The sequence below is a fragment of the Cygnus olor genome, chromosome 1 (assembly GCF_009769625.2).
Source record: "Cygnus olor isolate bCygOlo1 chromosome 1, bCygOlo1.pri.v2, whole genome shotgun sequence".
In the NCBI taxonomy this organism is placed as follows: Eukaryota; Metazoa; Chordata; class Aves; order Anseriformes; family Anatidae; genus Cygnus; species Cygnus olor.
The window spans coordinates 177,946,704-177,974,546 of NC_049169.1; the positions used below are offsets into that span (position 1 = coordinate 177,946,704).

Genomic DNA, 27,843 nt, shown 5'->3' on the forward strand with positions numbered 1-27,843 from the left:
GCACATACTACTGCTGTGGCTGGACTGTTAGCTGGGCTGGCTGTTGCACTTCCTTTTCTGCTTGATTCTCCTCTTGAACTAGAGGCATAGTAAGCCAACCATCATAAGAAAATTTAGAGGTGTAATTTTGATCAAAAAGAGTAGCGTTTCTCAGAAATTTTCAAAAATCAGTAAAAGTCACTCCTCTTTCTTAGACTATTTGGTCTGTGATGAGGTGAATTTTTCAGATACTTATTCTTTATGTGTTTACCAATAAATGCTTGAAAAACTGCTGCCTCAGTTAAACATAATTAATCAAGCACTGAATCTCTTTTAGAGGTTCTGCTTTTTTTCTTTTTTAATAATTGAGAAATTAAACCATTAAGACAATCCTACAGAGACTGTGCTTTAAAGATGCCAGCAAAGAAGCAACTTTTTCCTCTAATCAATGATTCTCAAGAAATTACTGTTTTCCTGTAACACTAAAAATGAACAGAGAAGATTTTAGTCTCAAGAGAGAAGGGGGTATGCTCACTCAAATAAGAAAAGTGCTGGTTACGGGGAAGGTGCCAAGTGGCATTGATGACCCTCTCCTACATCAGTAATAAAAAATGCTGTTTGTGTTAATGGTGCTTTGCAATTGGAGGTACAAGCTTTTGAACTCTGCACCACACAAGATATGCTGATGGATGCTCAGTGCTTCCTAGATGTTACATTAATCTTATGTATATTGTGTAAATAGATTCTATGTATGTGTGTACATGTGATACACAAATTACCTAGGATACTCAAGCATTATTATATGTAGGTAAACCTCTGTATAGGTGGATTACTGATGGTTATTTCTTAGGAGTGAAAGTAATTGTCATCATTTCATTCAGATGTAAACAATAAACACTGTCCTTTACAACATGCATGGCTGCACTGCTACTCTTGACATTTAAAACTAGGAATTGCACTGAGGCCCAGCACCATTACAGCTTCAAAAAGAAATCTGTAGGATGCATAAATATGAAGAAACTGTCATTGCTGGAAACAAACCTGTTTGTAAACAAACCTGACAGTGTACATGTGAATCCCTCAATTTGTCACATTCATTAGGGAAAGAAAGGGCTGATCTGATTGCTCTAGGTGTCTGTGCTGTTTTGAATTGTTCTGATTTATAGTAGCCAAATTCTGATTGTAAATGCAAAGTGCTTTCTATAAATGTGAGGATAAACAACCTTTGTACAAAATTCTATTGCACCTTAAATTGCAGGAGAGCATTTATCCAGCTGCCTCTCTGACCTTGTAATGGATTGGAGTGCTGAGCTAATTTTTCTTTAAAATTGTGCATAGTACTGAAATATTTTTTCAGTTAGTTTTGTCTTAGGTAAAAATATATCTTAAATATAGGAATACTGTTTTTTACCCTTTTGGAAGGCATCAGCAAAAGATCACAAGAAGCTTCGAATTTCTTGATTGTCACATTCAAAGGTAAGTTTTCTTAAGCCATTTATCCCTTATGGTAATAGAAGAGTATCCAGAAGAGTTGAATCTGCAAGCCAAAACCTCTTTTCTCTCCTACTTCCTACCTTCAGCATACACATTATCTGCAAACTAAGGTCACCGTGCTTCTCTGCAATTTAACATGTTTACTAGGTAATTTCTCAGCTACTGAGAAAAAATAAACATGTTGTGAACTTGCAGGTGGCAGGCTTCTAGAGAGACTGGTGGTACTTCCAGTCCTTCCAGAAACAGACAATTTATTGAAACTTGCAAAAAGAATGTAACTTTGAAGAAAGAACAGTAAAATACTCCTTGTACCATACTTTCTGGGTAAGCCGTTACTTTGGACTTTGTATCTGTGGGTGTTGAGCAGAAGGTGAGTGCAGACTCTCTGAGCAGCAGGCAATAGCTTGTGGGATCAAGGTCTAATAGCACAGGCATCTCAAAACCTATCATCAAAACATGATGAGACAGATGAATATCTGATAATAGAACAAGATGGGGAGAGGTATTACTTTCTCTCGTGTTTTTACTCGACTGTTAAAAGTACACACTTGTCTCAGACAAATTTAGGAGAGAAGACTGTCTATAGCTGACACATGAAAAAGAAGCAATGTAGAAACTGGTGTTCTGGACTAGTATCCACATAAGTCTTTCCAGATAGATCCCTAGCTGACATGTGAGGTGGACACTTGGTAATTGTAGAAACAGTTGAACAATAACTGGATACAGAAGTGCTGTAACTGCATGCTTGGCACATTTCCTGTGCCTGAGTTACAACTTACCATGAATTGAATACATGGAGGGTTGAATAAATAAGCAAAAAGACAGCAAACTATTTGCCTGTGGAAAGGTAAAAATTATATATATATATATATATATATATATATATATATATATATATATATAAATTAGAACTCCTAATTTAAAAAAAAGAAAAAAAAAAAAGAATGAAAAACAAGGCAGGGCAGGGCAGGGCAGGGCGGGGCAGGGCGGGGCAGGGCAGGGCATGGAAGGGAAGGGAAGGGCATGGAAGGGAAGGGAAGGGCATGGAAGGGCATGGAAGGGCATGGAAGGGAAGGGCATGGAAGGGCAGGGCAGGGCAGGGCAGGGCAGGGCAGGGCAGGGCAGGGCAGGGCAGGGCAGGGAAGGGAAGGGAAGGGAAGGGAAGGGAAGGGAAGGGAAGGGAAGGGAAGGGAAGGGAAGGGGAAAAAAACACTTTCTTTGTAACAAAGAAGAAACAATTTTTCCTCCTTTTGAATTAGTAGAGAAGTGGAATAAAATGGTGTGCCATCTAGTTCTTGACTCAGTCATTTTATGTACAAGATGGCTTTTATTTGATTTCTCTTTCCTTTGCCATGAATGTAAAATCAAATAAGACTAAAAGAAAATCACTCACCCCTAAGCAGAATTGAATCTTCAACATATTGCTCACAAAAAATGTTACACTGTGGATATGTGACATTAGTAAGAAGCTTATTTTCTTGAGATAGTCGTTAAGTTAAAATCAAAGAGAAGGACATAATGAAACTCCTCTGAATCTAAGATTTATTCATTCATCAAAGTAAAACAGCAACACTAACCTGTAGTAGTTTGGGGAATTTCTGTGGCCATCTAGCTTGAAGCATGAGCCCTGCTGGCTGGGTTTTGAACTCCTGGCGTGTGACCACATCACAAGCTGCCAGTCTGCTGGGTCCATAGGGACTGAGGAACTGCACACTTTGAAAAGGAAGCTTTTAATGCTTTGGAAACTTCAGCCAGCCTTTCATGTCTCATGACATAAGGATGCTCCCCAAACCTGTAATTCTGAGCTTAGAAGTTTGCATTAATGCTGTAAAAGACTGATTTCTGACCATTATCTCCTCTGCTACCTTAGCAATGTCTGATGTTTCATGGATTAAGAAGGTAATTGGATAAGAAGGTACCAACATCTCCACTTCACGCAGTATCTGCAAGCTTCTCTAATGTGTTGGAGTGAAAAGGGTTCCTTAAAACAACAGGGCATGAAGAGCAGCATAATTAAGAAAATCCTAACCAAGAGCTTAGTTCAAATAGTAATAGAAATGATCTTCTGTAAGAGGTCAGAAATAGGGTTTAGGCTGTAAGCACCATGAAGCCACTCCTGAAGGAATTTATTTGGGCTCTGTTCAGAATCAACCACCTTCGTTATTATAAAAAGGGCTCATTCTTGTGAAGGATAAATGCAGGAGGCAGAGCACAAATGCTGTATATCAGAGAGGGCACTATAAGGAAGGTCACTTTATAGAAAGCATGAAGTGTAATTTGGAGAAGGATGCTAATACCAGCTATATCAAATTGTGAGGAAGCTGAAAACAGCATATGTTCTAATATTGTCTTTTATTGATTTTGCTGCCAACGTCCCACTTCAACAATGTTACAGCTGCACTTCAAGATTCTTAATGGAGGGGGATGGAGAAAATCAATACATAGAGCTCGCTTCTGCTCCCATTGAAGTCAATGCGAGTTTCATTATTAACTGCAATGAGCACAGGACAGAGTTCAGGCTGTTTTGCTGCTTTGTGTTTGTTTTTTCCTTCCCTTTTTATTTAACCTCCTACAGGGCAACGTATATTGTTACTCTGTGTTTTAGAAAAGTCCCATTTAAGCAGGGCAATTCCCTACCAAACTGCAATTCTATGCATTCAGAAATGATGCTCAGCTTTATGAAACCTAATGAAAAATTATAGCCTGTATCCTGTACAGGGAAAGTTATAATAAAAGATATAGGATTTGAAATAAATTCTGATAACAAAATCATTTTTCTCTTAAAAATATTTTCATTCAGATATCAAGCAAATAAATAAAAATGGTTTAGCTTTCACTCATAAAATGTTACTTTCAATGCACATTGTTTGCTGTATTACAAACAGAGGGGATGCACCTAAACTTCTTTTCACTACTATTTTAATGCTTTTAACACAAAATGAAATATGCTAAAATTATCTCCAAAAATTATAAGCATCATCTTCATTCCAACAACATGCTGTTAATTTTGTTCTAGCATGAATGCAAAACATATTTTAACATGCTGTCAAAATGAGATACTAAGAATGTCAATAAAATGACACTAAAATAAATGTAAATTTAGATTGCTGTCACAAGTGGCTGCTTGGTTTTGTGAAGATGTTAGGTTGCTATAGCATTTTCCATAGCAACTTTGCATCTTATTACATAAATAATCCCTCAGTGTCCTTAAAGCTTACTAAAAACAGGATTAAATCTATTCTCATATGTAATGATCCTGCATAAAACCTTATCAGTATGAAATACCCAGAAAACATAATAAAATGCAATCTAGATAATAGTATTTCTGGCAGTTGCAAAGCATCAAAGCACAACAGACTTGTTTTGTAGTTAACGGGACATCCTCCTAAAACCCATGTCAGGGGAGTGTCTTTGAAGTGTCTATTTCCTCTAAAAATTGAAAGTTAGGTTTTTAACCCCTTCACTGCTGCGTCCACATGACCTGCATAGACCTTCATCCCAAAGCCAGTGTTCTGGCCCAGAGAAAAGACCCAGTACTTGGGACAGGATGAGGTTGCCTTTTTTCCCAGGGCAGACAGACAGCACTTACCTCCAGCCCTGATTCATCAAGGTATTTCTGTTAAATTCAGCTGCACAAGTAGCATTATTAAAGCCAAAGGGACTTAAAACTGGGGGCATAAAATTAAGCCCTTGCCTACATGCTTCCTGGATTTCAGCCTATATTTGTAAAAGTGGTGGGAAAAACGGAATGCATTTTAGGGCAGAAAATTGGAGTCTGCCTGATGATAACAGCTCTGAACTGCCATGCTGTGAAAGACACTACAGCAGACTTTTCCTTGCGTAGAGGGAGTAATCATCTTGTGCTGCTTTCTAGTGATCATCTCTGATGGTCCCTGGGAGCAAAGCTGATTGTCTCTGCTGTGTCCAGAGTATCTCCATTTAAAGGCAAGTTACGCCACTCGCAGAGCTCAAAAAGGGTTATTCAGCTGTCTTCTCCAGCTAGAGAGGGGACTGTGTCAGTACAGTGACAATTCAGTTCTTCAGATTTAAAATATGTTCTTTTCAAGACTGTTTATAAAACCTGGTTAGCAGATTTTGCTAACAAGTTTTATTTTCCTCTGCATACGTGTTTATATGTTTATTGCCACAGGGCTGATTAAGGCACCAGCTGCTAATGGCTTTGAAAGAGTATTGATTTATCTGAGGAATAAACCAATGCCAGCCCATTAATTTTTGAAATAAATACATCTTTCTATTTTACATTATCTTCACCAACAAGTGTTTAAAAAGAAGATGGGCAAATTATGGGCTTGTTAAATATCAGTATTGCTTTCACAAATTCTGATGTTAAAAAGCTATGAAATGGAGAAGTAATGACAGAAAAATAAGACTAGGCTTACAAGAAAGGAAGGGAGAAATGTCTGGTCCAGGGAATTAGTAGGAAGAGGAAGACCTGATGTGAGATGTGCCATGACACCAGGCCAGCCAGAGGAAAAGGAAGAGCAAAGCTTAGCTCCACACAGCTGGAGCCGAACGATTTCCATTCAAAGTTGTAACAAGCTATAGAAAGCTTTCCTACTAGTTTAATCCAGCTATAAAGCACAGTTTCTATTACATGTGTGCATCTCTGCATTCACATGAGCTTTAAGGAAAGCAAAAGAAGATTGAATTGCAGAGAAAAGATGAATAAGCATCACGCAGATCACTTTGGTGTTGTTTCAGGCTTTCCTTGAAGACTTGCCAGGCTTGCAGCTTTCAGGATAGACTTATGGACAATACCACAAAGCCTGTTTTATGCTGTGTGCACAGGGGTGCGATTGTCAAATCCTGACTTTCACAAGGACTTATGCTCTTCTGTCAGATGGACTGCCCACTGTTCGGACTGTCTCCTATGGCAACTAACTGCTGATGCTGCAAAGAGGACACATCGGTTCAGAAGAGTGCTTAAAGATACAGGCTGCTGTTCAAGACACGAGCTGCAGTGTTTAAATTTGGCACCTACTTTGGGTGTGTTATGGTATCCTGCCAAGGAGGTCTTGTGTGTTCAGACTGGACACACACTGCTTAATGTGCAATTTATTAGTTGCATGCAATCCCCAGGATGTTATTAAGATGTGTCGTCACAGGTAATATGATGGTGGTGAAATGTTCCAGTGCCCAAAGTGTGGGCTATTCCAAGTATGTTTAGCTGGAGACAGCCCTGTTCCAAGGTGTTTATCATCCACATGGACAGGACGGGCAGTGGGTGAATGAACAGAAGTATCATTGCCTCCCTTTGATACTGAAATACCCCAGGTTCGTTGATTTGTCCTGCGGTGAGGTATGTATATTTGGCCCAGGGCTCTGATCCCAGCCCTATCCTTCCTGTGTCCCTCTGCAAGCACTGTGTATTTTCTCTTTCCCGCAGTGCCGACCGCTGTCTGTCACTGAAGTTGGAGCTGGAATTAATGGCATGTCGCAGAGAACTGCAAAAGCAAGAGATTAACCCACCTCTCCTTAAAAGTAAAATTACAGGTGCCTTCTAGGCATAAACCAAACTTCAGCTCTTTTCTACAACACACAGCTTCACTTCACTAATTCTTAAAATTACTTTGGAGGCTTTTACATGTGGATCCTTACTCCTAGTGCCAGCAGGTGGGAGATGAAGCATCCATAAATCCTGATCATTCTGAAGATTTTCCTATATCCTCTAGACTCCAGCGCAGAATCTCATTTTTTCCCCTGTGCTAATGCTTCAGTAGCTGCACCCTGACTTTCAAATGTATTAACTGAGTTGCCAATCATCATTATTTTTTTTTCTTAGCAATCTCCCAGCTTTACTTCAGCAATCCTCTTGTCCCTTTCAAACTCCAAAATACACAATGTGGAAAAATCACTGTTTAAAGGCTGAATTTTGAAGAAAACATAATTCTGGAGGAATAGCTGTGCCCACGGGTCAGATTTGCCCAGGTCAGCCTTTTGCCAGCTTTCCCCATAAAGCAAAAAATCTTTGGTCTGTGAAACCAGGAGGAATTCCTATAAATTAGGCATATATGCTGGTTCAGATAACTTAATTTTTTTCCCTGGGGTGCTGTTTAGGAGGTCCTGGTAGCAATTTGAGACGCTCTCCAACAAAACAAGCAGGCAGTGATGCCTCCCCTTTCCTTGAACATTCAGCTTGCACATTCTAGAAAAGGGAGGGTACTAACTAGCAAAAAGTGGAATAACCTATAAAACACCTGGAGGAACAGAAGGTCTTTGTGCAGGAGACAGTACTCCAGCCCTGCACTATGGACTAGAGAACGGAAGACAAGTCCAGGAGTCCAAAGGTCCCAATTCTTATTCCAGCTCTGCCACTGAGTCAATGATATCAGCAAATCAGGTTCATCAACAAGAAGGAGAAGAGCAATTGGCAGATGAAAGAAGAGGATTTGAGTCTAGAATAGAGCGATGCACTTTGCAGTGAGTCCCTCTTGAGCAGTTCTGTATTGCCTCAAGAAACAAACATGAATTTTCCCAAACAAACAGCCATTAGCAGATTTCTAATACAGAACACAAATTGTTCTCCTGCATGACTTAATATCTTTCATGGCTTGAAGGAAGAATGCAAACCATTCTTGCTAACTGCTTTTTCATCATCTACCCCAAATTCACGAAATTTGTTGTGTACAAGGGCTTGGCTCACTGTAACATTGCTCTGAAAACTGAAGTCCAGCAAGCCTGGATTAATAGTGAGGCACTGAGGTCCTCGCATAGTCTCAGGACTTAGATGTGCTGCTCTGTGTTTTCGAATGTTGGGGCTGAAATCCACCCTCTCCTTTTCACGATGATAGTTTTCAGATACTGTAGAAAAGAGTTTTCATTCTAATTCAGTCTAGCTGTGAGGAGATGTGACACACTCAGCACCACACTGTCTAAATGCTTGCAGATGTGGTGTTATTTCTGAATGAAAAAGGCTTGAGTAACAGAAGAAATTACACTGGGAGACTGCTGAAACTGCACTTTAGTGAGATGGAATCAAGTCTCAGAAACCAATCTAATTTGTTGAATTATTTTGAAATTATGCCTTCTTACACAAGGGATGATTTAAATAGGTGAATTAATAAAAAAAGACCTCATACAGGTGTTAGAGACTGGGGAAATCTCTGTTACCTGTTGTAGGTTTGGGGACGGTAACCTCCCAGCAGTGTTGTTCCCACCTTTGAATAGATGGTGAAAGTCATTTGCCAGGCTGAAAAGTAAAGTCCTCAAGAAAGTCCTTAAGATGGCAGGAGAGGCAATCCAAAACTCTGGAACTATCCAAATCAATTCATAATGTCTGCTTGCTTCTGACATTTTTGGAGTTGGACTTTTAAGCCTTTATGTGTGCATGCTGTCTTTGAATTGAAGAGGAACAATATACTACTCGTGTTATTCAAGCCTTGTCCTCCCCACGGTTAAGGATTTAGGCAAATATTTTAAGAGAAGGGGTTAAAAATAAGGAAAGTGCCAATGTTTCCTTACTGTGCAGAATTGTTTCTTTGTGATAAAAGACTCTTTAAAAGATATTTGTAAAACAAAGTTGACCATACAAATAACTACTTGAATACAAATAGCCACTCCAGTGAGATAAAGTGGTGGTTCTGGAATGACATACTCAAAAAGAAAGAAAAAAAAGAAAAGAAAAAGAGAAGGTGGCTAACACCAATAACAATTTAAAAAATGCTGTACATAAAAATGAAAAATATGTTTTTCTCTGACTTTATTTTTATTTGTCCATATTTTATACACAATACGTTTTATGGTATAACAAGTTCCCCCTATTGTCAATGACAGATGAATAAAATTCACATGCTTTACTTGAGAGTGTAATATTAGAAGAAGAAAGCTATAAAAAATAATTTTATAACTGGATGACTCTGTGCAGCAGGCTGGATCATCTCCACTAAGATCAAGAGGATGATGAACAGTACAATGGACAATGATGGACAAGTACTCAAGTGGATTCATATTGCTAAATTTTGATTTAGTATGCAACAAAGTACTGGGCTTGCTACTCTCGTCATTGAGGGGAGTTAAGTACCCACGTTGTAACAATACAAATAAACTGAAGTACTTTGGAATGCAGTAGAAATCTCAGATATCAAAACATTTGATAGAAATGTCCCTTTTTATGGAAGAAAACTAAACATGCTTTCGTATTTGTGATGTTACTAATCAGAGGCAAAGAGAATGACCCGCACAGTTCAGCCCTACATATGCATATGTTAAATCCAGCTGGACCAATGAATATGGCAGTTTAAAACATCATTACTCCTTTTCTGGAGTGCAAGCTGTGAGTATTTCTGGCTCTACATTCCTATTGTTAATTCTGCTGACTTTTCTCCATAAGACTGGACATAGTCACTCATAAAAATCTCTGATTGCTAGCAGTACTTTGCCTGCAGAGACCCATTGTCTCAGCTCCAAGCATTCTGCTAATAGTCTCTAGAAAATTCAAACCCATGCAATTAGCCATGTGAAAATTAAGGTTGCTCTTTACATATTGTATTGATGCATTTTCCTTTCAGGAAAAAACATTAATCCTCCCCTTATGAGAAATGCCGTAGTAAAAATTTCCTTGCCACAATGACACTCCTTCCTTTGGTCTTTCTTTCTGGAGTAATTTGACCTCACACAGCATATTGTCACAAGAGGAGTCAAAGAACCCTTCTCTATGAGCACCGGAACCCATTGAATGGATTATATTATTTCCTGTCTTAATATGGTGCCTACATGGTGCACATGGTACACAAATTATCCTTATCATCAGACTGTTTCTTTCTGTACTACTTTCTCCTTCTTTACCTTCCATAAAGCTCACTGCTGTCTGGCTGTTTGCAGTCATGTTTTGGCTTCAGCTTCTGTAAATTTTCCTTCTGAAGATGAGTTTCTGAACAGGAAAACTCTTGTTAACTTCTCACAACTTTGTTAGCTAACGTTAAGAAATCAATCAAAGGTTCTATCCAGATTGTTTTACCAGTAAATTAGTAGCTTGTGAGCCATGTCCTTGAATGTCCGCTCTGGATCTTGGATGTACTTGGAGAAGGCTGAAAAAGTTGCTTTCCTTTCCAAACATTACAATCACCCTTGTTCTTTTTTTCATGACAGCCACCTAATGTGTGTCAAATTAATGCAGCATGCAGTACCATATTGTGAAAAATGTACCCTTAAAAGTTCATTCCACAAAACACACAGTTAAAATGGTGTAGTGTATTTGTTATACATTACTGTGTATTTGCTGTTAAGAAAGGTAAGGATTAGAAAATTCTGACTGAAACAGAATTGCGATTTTTCTCATAGTAAGATGTTGTTACTACTGTGGAATTAAATAGTATTATGCAAGACTGCAGACAGCGTGTTAAAGAAACATAATGCTTCCAGCCATGGGCAGAATTGGAGAGTTTTCATCATTATATTTCATAGCAAGTGACAGAAACCTCCTAGAAACAGCTCGTATCATTCAGATAACTAGTTTATGAGGATTTAAAATAAGATAGTTTTATATAATCAGCTATTAATATGCCACTTCTCATATGTGAGTTTTTGTTTGCTTTAAAAAAAAAGCAACAGCTATATATACTTGGGGACATTAGAGAGGATTTGGCTTTACCTGAATCATCTACTCGCAGCTTTTTACTAGGATTGTCACTACTGTCATCATCAGACATTTCCATCTCCTCTTCCCGGCGGATTCCCATGAGCTGTTCACTGTGAGCATTTCGGAGCTCCTAAAATCCAAAACAACCTTTTGTCAGTATTAACTTACATAAAGTCACTGCTTTATCAATAGTATCTGCTTTTAAAACTGCTCTTATTTTTAATTATACACAATTTACCATTGTAATTGTATTTATTTGGCTATGAATATTTATAAGAACAGTAGCCCAGGGAATTCTTCACGTGGAAGAACTGAATTTAACAGAGGAAACAAGAGAAAAAGTGGGTCTCCATTTCAAGTGATCTTTAGTTCTGCTAAACATAGAAGAATGTTTTAGCAGTAATGATAATGCTTAAAACTGTATATAAAACTGACTGATAACTTGCTAGCCCGTTTAAGGTATAAAGAATTCTTGTTTCTCACTGTTACTTGGGGTAGGATTCCCCTGGTCTAATGTAGGTTTCTCCATTAAAATTAGTTCCTACAGACACCTTTCATAGAAAAATAAAAAACCCTAGCACCTTTAAGCAATTCCTATCCATAACATAACTATCAAAATGAAGTTAGATTAACTGCACCCTAAAAGTGCCTTAGTCTGTCCTGAAAATTTCTGCGTCTTGGTGGGAAACAACTGACTGGTCTCTGGGTGACCACTGCAAGGGCAGGGCGTAGGAAACCTGTGCACGTTTCGTTGGGGAAATGATCAGGCATGAGGGCTTTGTGGGAACCTAGAGAGTCTTTGTTCTCGGCAGAAAGGCTGGCGCTGGTGTAGTGGCTGGCTTTCTAAAGGCAGCACTGAGAAGATTGAGAGAACTCTATTTTGTCCTAATAATCCTGTCAGGTGTAACACAGGGATGCTGCACTGTGATTAGTGTAGGCCTTTTCAGCCTGCAGACAGCTAATTTTTCTGACAACAAAGAGTCTAATTCCCAAAGAGGTGGTTTGAAATCTTTGAAACAAAAAAGAGGTGCACGGAAGGAGGAACGTTATTGAAGAGCCCAACCACGGCTCCATGCAATTAACAATAAGCTATCAGAGAGGGACTGGATGAAAAAAGGAAAGGCGTTTCCCTTTAGTTGTACCCTTGGTTCATCAGGAGATCTCAAATACTCTGATAGATGTATATATGTCCATTAATCACAGCAAAGGCAAGGAAGCTAATTAGTGGGCTTTTATACAATAATTAAAAAAAAAAAAGTGATTAAAATAGTAAATTCTCAACTAGTGTCTCATGCAATAAGTGGCATCTCTGGAAGAAATTAGCAAGCTTATTTCCTTATTGGAAAATGCCACCTGCACTTTTTACTGGGGAATATTGACTGCATACATGAGCAGACATAAGCTTACATTTATTCCCTCTTTAGGGGATAAAAGTCCTTGGTGCATCAATTTCTATGCTATCAGCAAAGCCAATAATCTTTCATGGAGAACGTCAATGTGTATGAGTGTTTGCTCTGGGCTTGGGTTTCTAGCAAAGCTTTCCTAAAGTCAGAACACAAGGGTAGGTGATCAGATAATTAAACAAATCAGTAGATAATGTCATGGTTAGACAGTATGATTTAAATCAAAGATGCCATTTTGTACATTTCTGTTATATTTTACATCTGAAAAACAGGCATTTCTAAAATCTGTTGGTTCAGTGAGAGGCTTCACATGTTTTTGAATTGCTTTTAATATCCTCCTGTTAGAAAAACAAAAGGCAATAATACTTGAAAAAGCAAGTAGTGAATTAACATTTCTGGAAAGTTCAACCCTTAAACATTTTATTTTATTAAAGATTTAGAAGCCAGAAAATCAATGATACACCACATCCCTTTACGGAAAGTTGGTTTAAGACGGGATCATCTTAACATAATTGAAATAAACTGCCAACAAATCATACTTTCATAACTTGCTGAGTGATAAGACAAATATCAAACCCCAACTTCTCAATTTTGAATTAAACTCAGGCTTTATCCACTACTTTTATGAAATATTTGTGAACAAAATGCAAAATACAGTTTGTAGCAATAAATTATGCTAACATTTTATTTTAAGTGTCCCATTATTGTGAAGTCATTTGGTATTCACCATAATAGCACTGATAATAAAGAATTCATTTGGTATTCATGTGGATGTTACATTTAGTGCCATTGGTATTCAACTGTAATTTAGCATTAGTTAATGGGCACTTAAAATGTTATCCAAATGATTTATATCACAGCACTTTAGTGTTTCTCAAACTAAGTGTACAACACTTATTTTACAAGTGTACTACAAAATAATTAAATAAGTGCACCTTACCTTCTAAAGTTTTTATTTTGAGACAGAGAAAAATCATTTAAAGGACCTTCACACTAACAATCAACATACTGTACTACATGAAGGTAAGCCAAGTGTATGTAAGTTGCCCATAATAAAAAAAAATAATTAAAAAAAAAAAAAGGAAGACGAGAGAGAGAAAACAAAGACAGTGGTACTTACTTTTTAACATACAGGCTCATAGCGTATATACTGAATTAAAAACCAAAGCTGGATGACCAAAACACAAGATGAGGTCTATCACTTCCTCTGCTGCCACTTGCAGCAAAGAGAGTTAGAATCCTATTTCCTCTGCTCATGCTTATGACAGTCACACATGTATGCTAATCCTTGTGGTATTATGACTACATTTATACTCTTTTCTTTGCAAGCAATATACTTAGAATCAATGCAAATGATTTATTTATTTTTCTATTTTTTTTAAAGACAAACATAAAACAAATGGGAAGAAGTATGCCATAATTCTGGACTGAGTATGCTTAAGTCATTATTTAGGAAAGAAATTCTCTTATTTTATTTTCAGGCAAAATATCTTACAATGACCATATGATGGTACAACCAGAAAAAAATTTGTGCCATAGAATCCTTCTTTTAGAACCAGGTCATGATGACTCCTACAAAGATGTTTTTCTTAAATAATTCTTAATTCTATCCTTAGTTGAAAATAGTGCTACTAATTTCACTACTTCAGTTCATTATTTTATATAGTAAACATATTCCTCCAACGATTTCCCAAATCTTGCATGAAAAATAAAAACACACTGCTCTCTATCTTAGTGTTATTTAATGACTATTATCATAATGAGAGCAATGGGAGCAATTCATAATGGAGATGAGCTTGTATAATGGCCAGTTGATTAACAGCTAAAATGGTAGCCGTAAATATTGTTGAATACTCTATGTCCAGCTAAAATCACACTCATTCTGTGTCAATCCAGCTGTGAGATGATGGATAGAAAGTAATAATAAAATCACCAACCTCAGAATGCTTTCGCCAAATGTCTATGTTCTTTCGCTGGGCTTTCGAGAAATGGTCCCAAGCTTTTTGTCTGGTAGAAGCGTTGAAAACGGCGACAATCTGCTCAACTTTGGTGAACAAGGAAGTCAAACAAGACAAGCAATTTATGTTGTGATCACTATAGAGAAGCAAAGCAAAGACACTAGGAGTCTATGGATGATGTCATTACTGAAACAACATCATCAATATCCATCCAATTATGTGTCTTTTGTACTTACATTTTATCAATGTTGGAGATGTCTGCCTTCAAGTCTGTCTCCATAACTTCAGTCTACATATAACTACGTACCAAAGAACATGCATGCAGCTGCTTCCCAGTGATGCCTGCTATAACCTTCTGTGCAGCCATGTGCCCTTGTGTTTGTGGTATAGGCATGACACTCAAGGCATAAACCTGACGTGTTCCGCTGCGGCAGCTGTGTACAGATGAGCTGACTGAACAAACTAAAGCACGAAAGAAAAGCAGGTTCTGCTTGCAAGAGTAGGTAACTAACAGGGGGAAATTGCCAGCAAATAGGAGACACTAAACCATATTTAAATGCTGCACAATGTAACTGCAGCTGCTTCTCCTCCTTTATTTAATATATAGAAGCTCACCTGTTGCAGATCATTTTGTCCTGTGTCCATGGCCTATGTATTTTTATGTATATGAACAGTTACATTTTTGTGCGAGGAAGAGATGTGAAATGAGCTTCCCTCATTCAACTCTAATGAATTCATTCTGAAGCCAGACATCATTGTTTAGGACAATTATCTGGGGAAATTAAGATCCTTAAGTTTTTAACTATTTGTTCATCCTAAACCAGAACCTTTTCTCCCGACCCTATTTCCCTTCTCTTCATTCTAGTTACAAGCAATATTGTCCTTCCACAGCAGTGACCCCGCTACAAATGATTGGGCCAAGATGTAAGTTGCTTTCATCCTGGCACTGTTGACTACAAGACCATTATGAAAGCCAGATTTTTACAAATGACCTGGGCTGCGCTCCTGAGTGAGCAGCTGTGCTGACCTATGAAGTGAAACTCTAAAAAGCTTCAAGTCTATGACAAGCTTCTTGGATATTGACCTCTTTAGATTCTTGGGCCGAAATAATGTTCAATGTTTTGCAAAGCTGTGCTTTCATCACCTTCTTCTTCCTTTCTTCACTGAAGGAGAAGGCAGTAGAAGTGCTGTAAGGACCTCTGATCTGGCCTCTCATTGAGTTGCTTGAGAGCTTCTCTCTTTCTCTTCTCTAGTCACATATGTGAAGGATCTTGCTATATATCTTCCTTAAAATGGTGAGGTCACCTAGTAAGTCACTTGTAGATTTTTCACCTTTAGATCTGAAAAATAACCTCATTCAAATCGAATAGGAACACTTTTATTCTCTTTTTTACTACTTTTGCAAGCTACTTACAGACTCAGGAGGCTGCATTGAGGTGGGAGTTATCTCCTTTTCTCAGGTGACAAGTGATAGAACGTGAAGAAATGGTCTCAACTTGCACCAGGCGAAGTATAGATTGGGTATTAGGAAGATTTTCTTCATGGAAAGGGTGGTTAAGCATTGGAACAAGCTGCCCAGGGAAGTGGTGAAGTCACCATCCCTGGAGATACTTAAGAGATGTGTGGATGTGGCACTTAGGGACATGGTTTAGTGGTCGACTTGGTAGTGTTAGGATGATGGTTGGACTTGATGATCTTCAGAGTCTTTTCCAACCTAAATGATTCTATGATTCTGTATATGGAATATTTTGTTTGCAACCATCATGATTACTTAATTAACTTCTAAGAAAAATAAATGTCTTCTTTCAAAATTAAATCTTATATGTTGTTTATACTAAAGAAGTTGACTCAAAAGTACTGTGATGATCTGATCCATTTGTGATTCATTCAGGTTTTAATTGGAGATACTATAATTTCTGCATATTAGAACTTTCTTGGAATGAAGGGGGGATGTATCAAGGAAGTTATGAGGTGTATATTTATTCAATTAATTTGAAAAGAATGAAAATGCTAAAACACTGTATTATTATGTGTATAGAAACTCAGTCTAGAATTTAATTATTATCATTGTGTTGATGACCCAGGTGCTCAGAAAATTGTGCTTAATTAACAACCTGTTTTTAGTTTGCAAGTGGAAATTCAAGTAGAAAAGATTCACAAAGAATCACAAAGATATGAGAAAGAGCTGGTTTTCCATTTTCTACTAATGGACATTAATAAGAGCATCTGAATTTTGAAAAACATTTGAACTTTGAAGTGTTTAATTTCCATTCTGTGAACAGGTGCTAAGATATATCAAAAGTCATTATCTGATCATTTCAGAAACTATCCTCAGTGAAAACACAAGATAGGAAGATGTCGAAGAGTTTTTTGGGCATAACGGCACTAAACAAAATGAAAAGCAGAAAAAGAATCTCCCTCACTTACATAACTGTCAAGTATTTAAAAAAAAAAAAAAAAAAAAGGAAGTAGAATACTGTGAATACTAGACATCTAGACATGCTAAAAATCAAGGAGTGTAAAGAAATATTGTCCAACAGACAGCAAAGGATAATAAGGCAACCATAGGGGAGAATATTAAATGCCCATTGTAATTCATGTTAGTTAACAGTAACTTAGATTTAGAAAGTTCTTTATGCCTACAGTTAGGTTGAGTTGCTCTTCCCATTTTCTCACACATTAGTGCATATTGTGCTCAATTTGCTTCACTTCTGAAAGGATGTGTGTGAAAGCAAAGTCATACCCTGAGCTCAGTCAAGAGTCCTCAGGCTGACACAAGTCTTGACTCCTGAGCCTCAAGGGAAAAGACCTCTTAGGCCTTAAGGAAAAAGAAAAAAATCATATATGTCAAAAACCAGTGTCCACTGCTATGTATTCTAAGAAATTATCAACACGCATACAGCAATTTAAATATAAACAACATCTTAGGTTATGAAGTGTTACAAACAGCAGTTAGGAATGGCCAACCTAAAAGGTCTCCAAGCATGACATTAGAGCTAAAGAGCAGTCAAGACCATTGCTAGACCATGGTTTGACAGTACAGGAAAGCAGTTTCATGTCTCCTTGTACTGTACCAAAATCCCACATTACTGTTTTATGAGCTGCCAACCTAGCATACACGCATTCTGCAAGTTCACAGGTTAGGTTAATTAGGTTGTTTGTAAGTTAATTTACATTGTATTGAGATTCATTTGTTCTCTCACAGACAACCTGAAAGCCCAAATATGGAATAACTCCTGTGCTTCGGCTAATTGGTAGACAAGACTTGATGTACCTATCCCTCATCAGGAACAACTTTGTATGGATAAGTACACCGGCAGTATGAGCCCAAAAGGGGAAGCTGGGAGAGCTTATGTTATCTGAGAAGCTCTCCAGTTAACTCATTTTTCTTCCATGCCTGTGTAAGATTTGGCCAAAGAGAGGCCCCACATTTGGGGCTGGTATCTGCAGAATCTGAGTGAAACAGTTGTTCCCAGTCTAGCCGCTGAGCATGATTTTCAGACTGTTGCCTGACCTCCAGAAGGAAATTTCCAAAATGAAATAATAGGTCGTGCCTATCTCTCTAAGGCACCTTGAGATCTAGGATGCACTGCACTATCAACTGTGACTAGTAAGTAGAATTATTAAGTAGCATGAAATATTCATTGTCAAACATCTGCTGGTAAGTTCCATGCTATATCAAATTTTCATTGACCATATGCAAAGCTGTTTCCTTACTAAATTAGGTTTCAAAAAAACACATTGTTCTGGAAGGGTCCATGCCATGTCATTGTTTTTTTCCTATGAATATAACTTACAGTGTATAAATAATTGCATCTTTCCTAATGACTTATTCTGTGGCTGGTAATTTATGTGGCATGTTTCAGACAAAGGAATTTATGTAATTGTTTTTCTGCTGATTTATAAATAATGAAAAAGACCCAAACATCTAAGCCTAGAATGATATGAAAGTTTCAATGTTTAACAACTGTAGTGTAACTAGAAAACACTTCATTAGAGGTATAAGCATATTAAATGTAAGTTTAAATCTCAGTTTTTATTGCCATAAAACATGCCACCGGAATAGAGTATTGTTATCAAGTGTAAATGTAAAAACAACCAGAAAAACTAGAAGCAACGCCAACAAGAATCCCTTAAATTATGCCAGTAGGATTTTCATGGAAGATTGGATTAAAGGGAAAACTAGAATATCTCCGTGGGAAGAGACAATTTGATACAGGTTATTTGAAAATGATACTACTGGAGAAGAAGAGAAATAAATGAGAACCAACATATAGCCATATCTGCAGACTAAGGGGCAGAGAGAACAGTTTTACTCTCCCTTACATTTATCAAGCAGGCTATTTTAAATACAATTTAGTGAAGGCTGAAATTCTTCCTTGTGTTCAGGAGACAAGAGGTAACCAATTTTTCCTTTGCCAATTGTGTTATCAGCTGCCATGTATGCACGATCATTTTTAATTTCTTTTGTGGAATAATAAACAACATCAACAACCAAATCCTTTATGACACCACAATAAAAATGAAGCAAAATAGAAACTGAAACACAACATGTTAAAATAAAAACAAAAGGTCTTCACTGACAGATAAAATAATCAGATTTCATATAGAATTTCACTCAAAATTCCACCAATTTAGGATACAGGATGAAAAGGGCTTTGCACTAAATTAATGTAAGTGTGAGAGTTGAATATATGGCAATTTAGCTCAGAAAAAAATCTGTAAGAGCACAACAGTTGACACGCAGGATAAAAGAAAAATCCCACCCATAAAATTACAGTGTAAAGGAAACTGTTATAGTAAATGTATAACATGCTTTTCAAATACAGATTCGCAGCACAGGGAGGATATAGAGTTGGCATGCTTTCGGTCAGAAGCCTCGATGCTGAATTCTGAATAAGTAGGAGTCTGCCAATCGATTTGGCTCCAAGCCCAGCAAACCAAGGAATTACAGTAGTCAAGGCTAGATGCTATAAGTGAATGAATTAGAGTCTCCAGGTCAATTTTGGATAGAAAAAAAAAAGCATATTTCTGGCAACAGTCCTGAAAGGCATTTGGTAAAATGCTGAACAGACCTTAGCATAAAGTCCAAAGCTAAAAGTGCACGTAGGCAAATGATATATATCAACAAGAGAAATTGTAGATAGATTGCAGATTAATGAAAGAAATATTTTTTAATTATTGTGGGCCAAACCCTCAGCCTCTTGGTTATGATATTGCTTACTTTCAGAAAAGATTTTTTTTCCCACATATTTACAGCTGAAAGACTGCAGCCCCTCCCTTCTATCCAATTCACATGCCACAGGGGGAGGAACAGATATGACCGACTCTGACTGGCAGAGGAGGGAACCATCAAAGCTGGAAATGTCACCCTGGAAAGGACTGCACATAGTGCAAGGATTGGAGCCTAAATTAAAATGAACCAATGGTCATCAGCTGGATAGTTAAGCAAATGTCATTGTAGGTTTTTATAACGAAGGCAGAGATTTTAAAAGCAATGCAAAATCACTTATCTTCCACAATTAAATGCCAGCCCGGTTTGCTTTCCTTTTTTTGAACAAAACAAAACAAAAAGCAAAACAAGCAGAAAAAGTTGAAAGTGCATCAAAAAGAAGGCTGCAACTCCATAAGAAAATAGCAGGCTATTGTTTGGTCTCCTTGCTGTCTGTGTGGGTGTAGGTTCCTTAAAACATAGCCTAGTCTTAAGACAGGGCATGGTAAAGGAGAAAACCACAGGGCTTCTCTATTTTATCTCTAATTTCTACCTTTTGGGACAGGCCAAGGGAACGGTGCCTCCAGTGATTTACCTCTCAGATTGTTCTGCTCTGCGGGGAGTGAGTTTGCAAAGCTGCCATCCCTTCACTTGTGCTACTGCCAACATCTGTACGAACGATCAAAACCTCTCAGGGACTGTTCTCATTCACTGAGGCTAACTGGCACAATGTGCTGAGTTTCCCCAGAGCAGCAAACCCTCTTCTCCACAAAAAGGTACTTTCAGGGAAACTACTTTGCCAGCACAAAACCCAAAACTGTATGGAAATTGTGCGGGAAAATGCTTACCAGAGGCAGAAGGATGTTTTTGTATTCTGTCTACCCTATGTCACCTACCTGAACACTAGAAAGAATGAGAAACAGTCTAAGTTTTCTCTTCCTGAGTTACTATATTGTTTCTAGATTTCTCTTTCCTGGAGACCAGGAGGAGGTGTACGTGGGTTGATGACAGCGTCCCACGTCATGGTGCTCTCCTAGCTTCATGGATTTTGCTCTCCTATTTGCTACGTGAACACTGCTGTGCTTCTCACACAGAAAGCTGTCAGTGCCCCTCTCTGCTGATATACCTCATTGTTTAAAAGGCTCTAAAAAATTGTGAGTACTAAGAGTTGTAAGTACATAACATTATGTATATCTACCTATTTAGCTTTAGCCTACACATACACATACACCTAACATAAATTAGATAAAATAAAAGAATCAACCTCTGTGTATTTTGCTGTCCCCATTCCCTTTGCTCATCCATCTGACTCAGACTAGTATTAGTCAACACGTTGTTGGGGGTTATTAAGAGGCTGAGTGGGCATCAGTGGTCTACACTGGAGTGATGCAGGAAGAAATCACTTTTCATAATATAATAAGCAGATTTTCTCACTTAGATGAAGGACAATCCCCCAAATGCTTGTTCCACAGCACAAGTGATAATTCTTTGCCTTGTAAAAAGATCCAACCTCAGTGTTAGCAGCTGTTCTTTTCCCTTCTTCTTTTTTTCAGCCAAGAAACAGTGAAGAAAAGGGAAAGAAGGGGCATTATGGGGATACTGAAAATCCCCATTTGCAGGATTTATAATGAAAATTGCACTGCTACTTGCCTGAGGTATGAATATCAACAATTAATGGTTCTAGAAATGGGAGAATATACCTTGTTATACTTGGAAATAAAAATACACACTGATTAAATATAGCACAGTTTGCCCTGCAAGGTATTGCTAGAAAATCTGTCTACAAAATAAGCTTTGAAAATCTTTTAGATTGTGAAACGTGGTTTAATTTACAACAAAGAAACTGACAGCTTGGTGTAACAGCAAGTGCTGGCACTGTGCCATGTGATAAATCACTTGGACTCAACAAGACCACTTCACCTCCATGTCATTTCTCAACAAACAAGAACCTGACATCATGGCAGCACAACCCAGTAGGGCAGGTACAAATGTACTGTACCTGCTCTTTTAATGCCACCATCTTATATTACATAACATTTTATGGACCTTATCTTGACATCCAGAAAACAAAAGCAAAAAACAAAGCAAATCAAACCAAAACACCACTACCATCAACAAGAACAAAATCAACAACAGAAAAGCTCACTAACTCGAAGGAAGATTAAGTGAATGTCACTCTCTTCATCAGTTTGACAAGATTATAAACCAGCCCCAATGCGCTGCATTTAATTAGCTGTTCTTATTGTTATTTATTGTTTGGTGAACCTTACTTTCAGTTCTCAGTTTTAAAAATAGCAAGAGTGGGAACAGCTATTTTGGTAACCTCCACCTCCCCCCCCCCCCCCCCCCCCCGCAAAAAAAAAAAAAAGGAAAAGAAAAAGAAAAACAAATGAACTAAAACGGAAAGAAACCCAAAACAAAAACAAAGAACTCAAAGGGACCCTGAGATGAAGAACTGAAAATGGTGAAGAACTGAGATGATGATTGAGCCTGGCAGGTCCCACTAAGTGAGGCAACTCTCTCTAAGTGATAATTGGCCAGGGATCTTGCAGCTTAGGATGTTCCTTGGATATCAGGAAGGCTATATTTGTTTTAGACATATATGTTTTCTTTTGCTGAAGAAAGCAAGCAAAACAGAAAAGAAAAAAAAAGTTGTCTCAGACATGTTTTTGTGGGAACATTTACTTCTCCATTTGCTGCCATACCTTATGTTTCCTGGCCCACCATGAATTGTCCCCTTATCTTTTTGTTTATTGCCTCCTTTCTTCTTACTCATGGATTTTTGCTCCCTCTTGTTGCATGACTCCATCTTCCCCTCCCACTTATTCTGTCCATTTCCCAGACTCCCACCTTTTTCTGCCCCCATAACATCTCTGTCATCACCATGAACTACACCATTTGGGACAAATCCAATGATTTGATATGAAGCAAGTGTCGAGCCTACTGAACGGAGTAAACACTACAACCGACTATAGTTGCATAAGGTTATTCATATTCATATTCATATTTACCAGGTTTATTCATTCACTTAGAAGCAGCCTGAGCAGTTTTAGATGTGTAGGCCACAAAGTATGTGGCAATTCAGAAAACCTCTTGGGTGAAACCTCCGTCTTTCTGTCCTTGCCTTATTCTCATCTCTTGTCTTTCATTTCCACATGACTTTTACAGGTCACCTCTCATCAGGCCCTTCCCTCTATCCCTGCTCAGCAAGGCAGCTTAAGCACAAGCACATATTTCCATGTGATTCGAGCACATGCCTCTTTTCTTTGAACCTTGCTACATAACCTAGGAGATCCTGCAGGATTCAGGTGAGTGGGATGAATTGTGAAAATGGGGTCTTAGACAGAAATCTCTTGGGAGAGAGTTCTTTTATTCTGCTGTAAAGCACCATGTATATTTAATGGCCTACATAAAGAAAAGAAAAGTCTTAAAAATAACAGGACAAGAGCTTCTGCTGAAATTCTGGCCACACTTAAATCGATACCAAGATTCCTATTGACTTCAGGTGGAGTGAAAGCTACAGACAATGGAAGGAACAAAGCAATCCAAAGAATATGAAGTACAAAGGAAGAAGCTATCTGTAACACTACAGGTTGCAACCACAAAGGCTTATACTGCCAGAAAACAGGGAGGAATTATAAGAATGCGAAACAAAATAGAAATGGAGTCTTTCATCTGTATTCTCTACCACGGCAGATGCATCCAGGATAGATATGCTTTTCAGAACATGTGTACATGAGATGGGAAATGGGAGGACAAGTAAAGAAGAATAGAGATACCCAGCTGAGCTTTACTGGACAAATTATCAGTATAGAAGAAAGCAAACAGCATGCCTACTAAATGAGCTAATCAAAAGGGACTGGATGGATTGTGGATGTTATTTTGTATTTTTTTTTTCTTAGAAATACATCAAGGTAGAAAGCAATAGTGGCAACTAATGACGTGAATGATTAATGTTTTTTTTTGTATTATAGTGGTACTCTACGACACCAACTGAGATCTGGGCTGCACTGTAAAAACACATTATATGACTCAATCTCTATCACAAAGAGCTTAATGATGACCTAAAAATTGCACATAAAGTAAGCTCCTATTTTTGAATTAGTCACTGGCAAAAGAAAGAAAGACTGTAAGACCGGACAACTAAAGAGCAGGAAAATCCTTTTAAAAGTTGTTATTAATGCAGAGCAATTGAAAGAATACTCAGAAAGCATGAATGCATATAAAAAGTCTGACCTCTAAAAGAATTTTAACTAGCACCCCAGTAATGAAGCCAGCTGCATTTATAGTGCTATGAGGATATGCTAAAAAGTTGAAGGATTATTGGGAAAAAAGACTGCAGTATGGTATTTGAGGCAAATCCAGTAAAATGGTGATTTTAGTAATCACCAATGTATCAATGAAAACCCTAACTCTTTTAAAGTAATAGTGGAACTTTTGAAGTAAAACTATAACGAGAAAAACAAAACTTATTCCAGTCCATTTTTGAAGAAAGCTCAAAAAGGATTTTTAACATTTTCTTTCCTTTTGTGTGTGTGTGTGTGTGTGTGTGTGTGTGTTAAAATTCAGATTCTGTCTGTGAAAGCACTGATAATGTTAAAGCAGATTAAGTCATATCTAGAGAGATCAGAGAATGAAAATGAACAATCCAGAAGAAAGGATAATTTTATTCAGTCTGTTTAGAATACACTTCCCTTCAGAATTATTTCTCTTCAATTTTGGGGGGGCAAGAAGAGATGGAAACGTGTTGGATACATCTCTGCCATTTGATAAAAGGTCAGAGAACTGCAATATGCCACTAAGGTCCTTCAGCAGGGAGAGAAAGGAAACTCGAGGTGACAATCCTGATCTTTCCAAGGGGGCAAAAACAGAGTTTTCTCCCCAGAGCTTTTATTCTTCTTCATGAATAGCCCTACTGAGTAAACTCAAAGGTGTATTTAGCCTCAGATCCTGTATCATGAATAAAAGTGCTAAGGATGCTCAGCAACAAGTTAAGTTGATAAATTGCATAATTTCCCAGTTTGAGGTTTCTTTGGTTCCAGGACTTCTTGAGAGATGTGTATCTCTCTTTCAGGTACATTTTAGATACTATCCAAGAGCACAAGAAAGCAAACAGGCTTGCTGGCATCAGAAAGAAGTGACAGGCACCCAGATATTGAACTGTGGAGTGAAAACTATTTTTTCTCAGTAGCAAGATAGAAAGAATATATACAAGAAGAATGGATTTGGACTACACAGTTCAGATCTTAAGATCATTTTCAAAAAATAAAAGTAGACGATGGCACATAGAGTTGTCATGAATTTCTTGATGATGATGTTGTGTACTTGCTTACTTGTTGTCTATACTCCAGTTGCCCTGGATGCTTCCCCACACCCTTCCTCACCCCTACCAGTGCAGGAGTACACCTACACAGGAGCTGTTAGATTCAGAGAACCACAGCACATCACTCTGATCAAAACTCCTTGCAAAGCTGGGATACCACTCATACACACTTTTGCATGTTTGTTTGTTTGTTTGTTTGTTTTCTCTGCCATCACCATGGCTTTTGTGACAAAGGTGCACTGGTGACATAATGAAAATTGCTGTGTTTTTTCTGACCTTCTCAGAAGCCAGCTTGCTGTCCAGGAAAAAGTAGGGAATCACTTAGATGCTGTGTCTTTTCTTTTTTAAAAAAAAGAATTAATAATGTCATTTTTAACCATAGATACGAATTCTCATATTTTAAGACTACTTAAGCTTCCCCAAACTACAAGGTTTTAATCCGTGATCAGAGTTAGAGCTGTACCAAGAAAAAGATACTGACATTTTGGTTTCTGCTAGTGGCAAAATCTATTTTCAGTACAAATACTCTGTCAGTTCTAGTGAAGATTGCATCCTGTCACTTATAAAATGTACTAAACTTTGTAACAGCTCTGCTTTTACTGCTTATTGTGATGACACGATATTTAGTAGCTGAAATGGAAAAAAAAAGGTGTCAGCATGTAGCTTGTCCATGAGGTCCCCTGGAAATACCAGGATGGCCTACTGGCCCAGTTTGAGTGCTGGGAACTGCTACCTTGGATTGCCACTGGCTTGCCTAATGCCAACAGTAAGGTTGTCACTTACCCATTGTGAATAAAATATAGGATGGCCATTTTTAGATAGGTCTAAGTGATTTAGAGGTCTACATCCTAGTTTTAAAAATTGCTTACTGAGAGCCAATGAACTAACTACTGCTTGTCAAGTAGGGTGAGAACCTGCAAGCACCTCTCTTCTCCTTAATGCCAATCAACGCACAGAGGGATCTCAAGGTTGCTGGGGAGTGGCTTCCCTTTTGAGTAACTTCATGTCCACCATGAGGTAAGGACATTTCTGTCATTAGTTACAGTGGAATAAATGACTGCAGGTTTCTACTCCAACTTGCCCTCTAGGATAAACCTGTGTCTATCCACACCTTCAGGCTTTTTACACAGGTTGTAAGTCTCTAGTGATTATCTGTAATTAACTGTGGTGGGTTAAAGCTCAGGCTTTCTACAATGTACAGGGGAAGGGCTTCACACTTGGGAGGACATATAAGGTCACTGCTGTAACTAGCTGATAGTCTATGCACATAGATCCCCTGGATGGAGATTTGCCATAGACGTTCTCATTTTGCCGTGTAATAGGAAACAGGGAGACAACTTCCTCCAGCTGGGATTGTTCTGGATGAGGTGCCTGAAAGCCTTCTGCCAAACACCCTATGGGAGATCAACACTCCCTTTCAGAGCATCTGACCTCACCATTTAGCATGCTCTTGGAAGGAGGGAGGCTTAGGTTCAGTTCCTTCCCTAGCATTCAGGGTGTTTAAAGATATCTGCCCAAAAGATCGTTCCAGGCATTAGGCACTGAAATTTGCTGAAGGCCATGGACAGAATGGAAGTGAAAGCTACCATGTGTCAAGGAAGTAATCTGTCCATAAGGCTCTTGGACAAAAAACACCCTCCCACTGTTCCCCCATAGCACATGAGAGACTGATTCATAGCCCCTGATATGAACTTGATGTCTATGCCCCTTCAAGATACATCCATTAGTAAGGTTGACAAAAAAGACCAACTGAATGTAATAACATGCTCAGTACCCAACCATGGGGCACTTCTGTTAATTATGCTGTGTGTCTATCTATCTGCGTTTGAGGGTACTTCCATCCCGCTGTAAGTCTGGCCCTTGAGATAACAAGTTTATATTTGAATATGGGATTTTAGCTCTTCATTCACCTATAGGTACTTTTGAAAATGTCTAGGGACACTGCACAAAGTAGTTTGAAACCTCGATAAGAAGCAGATGAAATTTACTGTGTAGGGATGAGAAAGTCAAAGGAGAGAATTGCACCTTTGCTGTAGTCTAAAAAACACAGATGTTTCCAGGGCTTCCATTTTCCTTAAACACGAGGATCAACATGCATAATCCTTAGGCTGAAAAGGTGGTTTGGGAGGAAATTAAAAGGAGATGCATGGAAAGGCAGGGAGCAGTGTCACATGTAACGGTGCTGTGCAAGTAAAGTGAAAAAAATTTAGAAATCAAACCACAAAGATGGAACGGTCCATATTTTAACCATAGATTCAAATCTAGGAAAACTAACTAACTTAATAAAAAGTAGAAAATGGACATTTTTCTCTCGTTATCCTTTAAATAACTGAAGAAACACCATAAGGAGGCTAAGAATCCCTGTAGAACTTAAATCAGGGGCTGTAAGTTGATGGTGTGACAGCAGTATTATACTTTATTTTGCTGATTATCCTGGCACAAGTATCTTGGTTAGGTAATTAATTCATGTCCTGAACACTTGACCCGATTTTTTAGGGGTAATCCGCTTGGTAATCTTCTAATACCTGCAGGCAGAAATAGGTAGCAGGAATTTCAATACCTGTACTTCTTTAGTGTCTGGGCCAATAAGCTGAAATGTTCTGGCCACACTAATCCTCATTAATAAGAAAGTATTTTATACTGAGACCCACATAGACGGCATATGTGTTCCAGGTGAGTGCACTTCAAGCCCATTTGCTTAACTTATCTATTCTTCACTCCCCATACTATTTACTGCTACAACGCTGGCATTTTTACCTAACTCCAAGTTCTTCCCTTATGCAATGTCCTTCTGCGTTAAGATTGAACACAGTAAGTGGGATTAATTGACCCCAGACTATGCATGTGAAAGTTGGACATCTGGTTCTGAGCTAGGC

The 27,843-nt window shown here is 38.2% G+C and overlaps 1 protein-coding gene across 9 annotated transcripts in view; it reads right to left on the reverse strand.

Moving 5' to 3' along the window:
* ENOX1 (ecto-NOX disulfide-thiol exchanger 1) overlaps positions 1-27,843 on the reverse strand; it is a 365,243-nt gene that overhangs the window by 51,940 nt on the left and 285,460 nt on the right. For all 9 annotated transcript variants that reach the window (XM_040541548.1, XM_040541556.1, XM_040541497.1 and 6 more), the window contains 2 exons: positions 14,412-14,518; positions 11,084-11,201 (listed from right to left, as the gene is read on the reverse strand). In XM_040541548.1, coding sequence (XP_040397482.1) covers positions 11,084-11,201; positions 14,412-14,518 — 225 coding nt within the window. The remainder of the gene's footprint in view (positions 1-11,083; positions 11,202-14,411; positions 14,519-27,843) is intronic.